This window comes from Oryzias melastigma, linkage group LG7 (assembly GCF_002922805.2).
Source record: "Oryzias melastigma strain HK-1 linkage group LG7, ASM292280v2, whole genome shotgun sequence".
Taxonomy (NCBI): domain Eukaryota; kingdom Metazoa; phylum Chordata; class Actinopteri; order Beloniformes; family Adrianichthyidae; genus Oryzias; species Oryzias melastigma.
In genome coordinates this window covers 30644060-30651292 of record NC_050518.1, presented here as the reverse complement: position 1 = coordinate 30651292, position 7233 = coordinate 30644060, and the positions used below count along the sequence as shown (strand labels likewise).

General features: G+C 45.7%; 1 protein-coding gene across 1 annotated transcript in view; it reads right to left on the bottom strand.

Moving 5' to 3' along the window:
• Positions 1-7233, bottom strand: part of tmem240a (transmembrane protein 240a) — a 10443-nt gene extending 3210 nt beyond the window's left edge. Inside the window, exons 1-3 of the mRNA XM_024279805.2 lie at positions 6423-7233; positions 5997-6103; positions 3110-3318 (exon numbers count right to left, since the gene is read on the bottom strand). Coding sequence (XP_024135573.1) covers positions 3110-3318; positions 5997-6103; positions 6423-6479 — 373 coding nt within the window. The 5' untranslated portion in view covers positions 6480-7233. The remainder of the gene's footprint in view (positions 1-3109; positions 3319-5996; positions 6104-6422) is intronic.

The following is a 7233-nucleotide window of genomic DNA, read 5'->3' as shown; positions in this document are numbered from 1 at the left end:
ACACACACACACACTCATGAAATCCCACAGAACTGCAGTGACTAATCAACTAGAGACTCGAGACAGAAGAGAACATTTGAGTCCAAAAACAGAGTTAGGAAGGAAGTGACTGAAGAAAAAAGAACCAGGCCAGAACCTGCTGCTGCCAACCATGAGTGAGGAAAACCCAAAGTCCACGGCAACTCACGTCATTGACTATTTAAAAGAACACACAACAGTCGAGGTGTTCTGATCCAAGAGTCCCACATGGTTGAGCAGAATCTGTAGTTCCCAGTGAAACTTCACCCAAACTGCCTGCGGAACCTCCGGATCCAGGTCACGTGCAGGCACCTACAAAACCTGGAGATCTAGGACATCTCCACATCACAGACATGCTCCGGTAATGAAGCGGAAACACCACAGCGACGGATTCCTTTGAGGTCCTCTCCTGTCGGGGAGGCTTTTTCTGAAGAGTTTGGTCCAGAATCATCGATGCTGCACAAACGGAAAACTGCTCTGAGGCCAGCCTGTGAATGAATGAGGGTAAACTGTTGTATGGCATTCTTATCTTCACCTTTTATTGATTAAAACCTGAAGTAAAAAAAACTGATTAATTATAATAAAAATACAAAATCCATGAAGGGATTTTTCCTCTTACGGTGTTTTTCATTCAAAAACAAACAGCTTCTCTTTCAGTTTTTATGCTAAAAAAGTTACATTTTTAATTGTACGTAAAAACTGTTTTTATAAGCAAAGAATTGCTTGGAAAGGAACATGTTTGAACCCAGAGGTCTCCACTGACCCACAGCAACATTTTGGAGTAACTTTAGAGCTTCATTTAAAAAAAACCCAAAACATTTATTCTTCGTTTGGAGTTAAACTTGGTCCATCATAAAGAACTGGTTTCTTTATTTCAGTGTTTTATGTATCAAACTTTTTTCTTTAGAGTGGTGACGAATTGGAGAGCCGCTTTGATTCAATGAGTCTGAACCACAGAAAGACTAACATCCGATGGTTCTGATGGTTCTGGGTCAGACAGGAGTTCAGGTAGCAGAGATGCTGTTCTACCTGAAACCTGAGCTGGAATTATTCTCCCCTCTAATACCTGGTGAAACTTGACATTTTCACATTCTGAAACAGATGCACGATAATTAATATCAAAAAGTCTAAAGACAAATTACATACTAAATACAAACTTCCGCACAAACAGGCAGACAAGTTACAAATCACACACACAAAGAGAACTGTTTTCTCTCCACAGAAACAAACTGCAGTAACTAAATTCTGAATATCATGACAGATGTTAAAGAAAACATTCAGGAGGATCTGGACATTTGCTCTGCAGCTTTTTGAACTTCTCAACTCTAATTTTAACTTTTTTAAGTTAAACAAAAGAGGGATTTCCTTCTGTTAGAGAAGTTTTTTCTGTCAGATGTTTTTGCTTTCTGTTCACTGAACTGAACTCTGTTTGATATGTTGCTGTATATAATAAAATTATTTTCTTTACTTTTTTTAAGTTTCTTTACAGTCTGAGCTCAATGTTTTATGTCTTTGTGGATTCTGAGGTTTTCCCCCCAAAAAACTAGAGTCACTTTAAAGAAAAAAATGCTGAAGACTAAACTACTAAAGGGAAAGCGAGAAAAACACTAATTTAAAACAGAAACTTGAGGAAGTCTTGAGGCTCCTACAGCAGATTGAGTCTGAAGCCAGAAACCTTTCACACCTCAGACTGTCGGAAGGTCCCTCTAAGACAGACTTTCTGCCTAAGCCAATCAGAAAGCAGTCATGCTGGTTTCCATGGCAACCGCATCTGTGAATCTTTCATGAAACCTCCAGTGAATCTGAGGCGTTTCTTCTCTGAGTCCCATCTAAAAGCTATGAAGCAGATGTTTGTTACCCCCCCCCCCTCCTTTCTGAGGGGGATCGGTAGCTGCTAAAAAGTTTGTGACCCCCCTCCACACTCAGAACCAGTTTTGGTTTCTGTGCGAGATGGTGTCACAGGTGGATCTTCTGCCAGGTGAGCTCCGTCCCGCTGCAGCCTCATTCTGGTGGGATTCTCAGCACACCTCCCCCCTTCCCACTTTGACATGTAAAACGTATGACAGTTAAGATGAAAAATGAAAGTCATAAAAGCCAAAGTGCTTTAATGAACCTTAATTTAGTTTAAAATGTAGTGAGAAATGATCACGCCAGCTGATTCATGTGGCCTTTTATCCAGCATGATGCTATTTGTAATAATTTATGCTGCATTTTCTATGTTTTATTTGCAGTTTGAGACATTTCTGTCCCGGATTTCTCAATGAGTATTTGATCCTTGCAACCTCACCAATCAAACAAGGATTGTAGTCTATGTTTTCTCTCTGCTCACATTTTAACACATTAAAGAATAATGAATTCACAATAATTTGTCATAAAGTTGAAGCAGGATGAGCGCCTGGAATCAAACCTGCAACCTTCTGAACACTGTCCACGGATCCACAGTCAGATTGTCCAAATGAAACCCACAGGTTTAAATAGAGTTTCCTAAAGTAAAGGTTTCATAACAAAAACAGAGTCAGCCAGCTTTTAACTTGTTCTTGGTTTCATCAGAATGTCCTGAAATATCTGCTGAATTCTTTTTCTGCACATGAATCAAACTGCATTGGTCCTGCAGCTGCATGAACGCAGTGACTTCCTGAACTGAGGAAACAAACTCTTCCAGATTCAAAGCCGTTGTCCGTCTGGGTCTTCAGGGTTCAGGAAGAACATTTGGACTTAACGAGCAGAACGCTTTTAGAACAGGAAGATGGATTCTGATGCTCCTTTTGTTTGAGCTGCTTCCTGGAAACACCTTTGCTGAATAAAGTTTAAATTGAAGGTGGCGCCAAACTGACCTTCATCTGATCAGCTCTAACCAACAGGAGAACTTGACATCGAGCAGAAAAAGAGCTTAAAGCATTAGCAATTTGCATTTTTCTAAGAGCATTTTCTTCCCAGCTGTTTGATACTTGGAGGATCATTTATGTTCAGGTGACTGACCCCCCCCACACCCACCCACCCACACAAAAACCTCTGAATGAAGATCCTCTCTGAGCAGCTTTAGACGGCGTGATCTGAGCGTGCAGCAGTGTGAGAGTAGAGTCCAGCTCACCATAGTAGCGGCTCGCCCTCCAGGCCCGAACCGCACAGTGCAGAACCCCGTCCAGCCACAGCAGCAGCCAGCTGATGCAGAAGCCCAACAGCAGCCCCAGCATCAAGTCCATCTCCTGCTTGGTCACGCTGTCACTCACAAAGTAGTTCTCCGAAGAGTCCACCAGGGAATGGTCCCCATCATATGGGATTACGTAGTGGACATGATGCCTGTGGTTGGGACACACAGAGGAAGAGGATGGAGGTCTTCACTTCACCGCACGTGTTTTTCTTAAAGCCTTTTAACTTCTCCGTCTGTCTGGAGGTTTGATAAGTCTGCACTAATCCTCAATTTGCAGGAAACCCCCAAATCCCACTTCAGGGCCTTTAGGTGTTTCTGTGATGCACTTTCTGCAGCAAACCGAGTTATCTGAAGATCTGCCAAAGCTTTACACCTTAACAAAGACCGGAGCTCTTCTGGTTTTGGATTTCTGTCCTGCATGCTGACCAAAACATTAAAAGCAGTTTCACTTTCAAGCAGGTTTTCCCAAAGATGACTCTAGAACACATTTCTCACAGGGGAAAGTCTCTATACATTTTAGTAAAATCCTAGAAGGGAACATGAAACCCATCTTTATTTGACAGCAGCTAGGATAGGCTCCAGCATCCCCATGATCCTGAAAGGGATTCAGCAGCTTCAGAAGATGAATGGATGGAAACACACTGGACAGATTCCATCCAGATTAAGACGGTTTTAGTGGGACTGTCAATCCCGTCTGCTCATCTAAATGCCGTTTGTTTATCTGGCATCACTGCTGTAAACGGGATACTTTATTTAAAAGCTTTACTGATGTTACCGCTCCTCCAGGGAGAAGATGGACGTTTCTCCTGACAAACAGGGAGCGACTGTCAGGAGGGGTCAGTCTGGGACACGGCGTTCAGGTTTGGACTGGCCAGGCTTTTCAATGCTCCGAGCAGGAGGGTAAAGCTGCAGCAGCAGGACCACATTCCTGCAAAATGCACGCTGAGGAATTTCTAAAGATGTGGTGAGACCACAGAGCAGCATGGGGGATGAAGAGTGGACTGACTTCCTACTGAAGCTTCCTGATAAACTTAAGTACAGTTTTTTAATAGCACTTGTTTGTCATCTGTCACGTGTCAAAGTCAAGGCCTGGGGGCCAGATCCGGCCCTCCAGATCATTTTATTTGATTGTTATTAACGGCCCAATGTTATCTTGCATTTATTTCTAACTTGTATAATTTTGACAAAATATGTTTTTCTGGAGAGTAAAATATTGAAAGTTATTTAAGGTTTAAGTTGATTGATTCTGGAATAATGTTCATGCCTTTTTATTGTTCATATTTATGTTCAAAAGTTACAGTTTTAAAGTTTTAAAAATGGGCATTCTGATAGCTTTTTGGACTATTTTGGCATTTACTAGGATTTTTTTAGGCTATTTGAGAGTTTAGCTAATATTTCAGCTACACGCTAGTGGTCTAGGCTAATTTAGGTTCTTTTCAGTTTTTTAGGCTAATTTGGCATTTAGCTAATATTTCATCTGGCTGTTAGCTTCAGTGGTTTCAGCTTCAGTGTTTTCAGCTATCGATTTTAGCATCTTCAGCGGTCAAATTCAGCTTACAGCATTCACACTAGCATTATTGCAGGTAATGTTATATGTCTAGTTCATAATTTTGTTAAAAAGTTACGGTTTTAAAAAATGTAGTCTCAGAGTGTTTAATAAATGTTTATCCTGTTTAACCTAAGGTGTGACCTAAGGCGTCTGACACTCCTGTTCTATGGCATTTATTCTCTCAGCTTCATTAACAGCAAGCGATTGACAAACCACTTTAAATGAGGAGGAGAAAACTTGGACTCATACAGGTGCACTTTCAGTTTCCTGTGGTGGATATGATCTGATCCTCAGGTCCTGATCCTGGATCTATGCTCTGAGCAGGTTTCGGGGGCAGATTTCTTTTCTTAAAGATGAACTTTAGGAAGGAATCTGGAGCAGAAAGGCTTCAGTGATGGCCTTTCAGACACATGCAATCCACTTAGAGACCCTATTCCTGGCACAGAGGAAGCTGTTGTAGGTCAAGCTTCAGTCTGTTGGATCCACAGGCCTCACACTCAGGCCAGGGAAACTGCCAAATGTGATGACGCTGTCCTCCAGCCTGATAAGGTGAGTGCTGTGAGCGTCCGGAAGGACGGGGAGCCAGAGCGGCCCTGCCATTTGTGTGAGAGCACACGACTTTCACTCAGGTGTTTCCAGGTCAGTGAAGACACACGTGGTGACCTGAGGCCGATAGAAGAAGCAGGGCTCCTCTGCTACATCAGAGAAAACAGAATGTTTAGCTGTGATTTTCAGTTTTGAGCCTGAAGATCAGATGATGACCAATCGGTGCATCATCCTGCAGCATCCCACACAGCCTGCTGCTTATTTATCTGCTTTGGTTCAGTGGCCTGCTTGTGCTCTCCTCATGTTGACTCAGACAAGTTTAAAATGATTGAGGATGACCCAATTCTGGGTTTATGGGCCAAAAAAATAGAACTGGCCTGATACTGCAGCTGCTGAGCCCTCCCACCGTCTCCACCATGAGCCTGATTCAGTCCATGCTCTAAACTGGAACTGATTTGGGTCCGTCTGGATCAAAGGTTACAGAACAAGATTATCTCCGACTACACGAAATTCCCCACGCGGGAAATGCTAAACAATCCAACCTGACTATTAATCACGAGTGTCTTCAGTCTGCATCTCCTCTGCCGAGAAGCAGGTCCGGGAGGCTCTTCATTACCTATTGATGCTCCTCACACCTCGGTGTTTGCAGCAGAGGAGCGCGCGCGGCGGAAACACCGAGAGGCCCTGATCCATCAGGAGGAACGCGTTCGGGGGGGAGAGCGTCCAGCCTACCTTCCACAGTTGCAGTGGCAGACGCGGTCCTCCCCTCTTAGATGCGGTAGGATGTAGTTGTGAAAGCGGTCCAGCAGCGCGTTCATGTCCATCAAACAGGCGATCGCCTGCAAAGAACCGAGCCGGTCAGCCGGGACATGACAGGCAGGATCCGCGCAAACACTTTCATTCCTGCTCGGGAGGGAAACGGGAAGAGCGGGAAGGGAAGGGAAGGGAAGGGAAGGGAAGGGAAGGGAAGGGAAGGGAAGGGAAGGGAAGGGAAGGGGAGAAAGACTCCTGCCTGGAAACGGACTCTGATTATTTATTAATGACAGCAGGTAATTGTAGGTGTGCTAACCTACTTCCACATGTCCCTGACAGGCCCGCTCCCATGAAAAACCCCATTCAGCCCCTCTAATTCTGCTCAGAGGGAGGAGGATGTCTTACCATAACAACTGAAGCACCAAGAATCATAAAAATCATGGTGGTTGTGATCATATGCATCAAAACTTCCAGACTGACCGCCGGGCGTCAGAAAGGCTCCGGCTGGGCTGTGGGCGCTCTCTGCGGGCAGGAGCCGCTCATGGAGCCGCCCGGCCGTCAAGCGCCCGCTCTCCCTCCGCGTCCTCCTACACACGGCCCGCCGCTGTCAGCCTTCACTGCGCCTTCTCCATCCAGCCCCCGCCCGGATGCTGCTTCAGCCTGATCCTAATTACAGATTCCGCTCTTCGCGCTGCGCTTCTTCCTCAGATTGTTGGAAACGAGCATTCCCCGCAGAAACCCGCCCGCTCCGCTCCTCGGTAATTCTCTGAGGGCTGCTTCGGAATCCTCCGGCTCTTCTTCACAGATTCCCGCCTTCCATCGCAAAACCGTCGATCTCTTTCAAAAGACTGCGTGTCGTCCCGCGGCCATGGCGCTGCTCTCTGTCAGAACGCTCATCAACATCGACCTGAGGTCCAAAGGGTTCCGGTCTGCAGCTAGACCCACCCTGCAATCCCGGTCCAGACCGAACCCACGAACGGCAGCTGCACCAACGCCCGAAGCCAGACGCGCATGATTATCCCATCCCGGCGTCCAGCAGCTACAGCAGCATCACTCCCACCTCTCGCGCGTGTGCGCGGGAGTGCACCGAGGATGGAGAACCGCAAGCTTCCGCGATGGCGCAGGCCCACAGGCTAGCTGATCCTCGTTTGTGGGGGGGTACCTGCTCCGAACATGGCAGACCTTCTGGTAATTCTTCTGGTCACCCCCTCCCGCA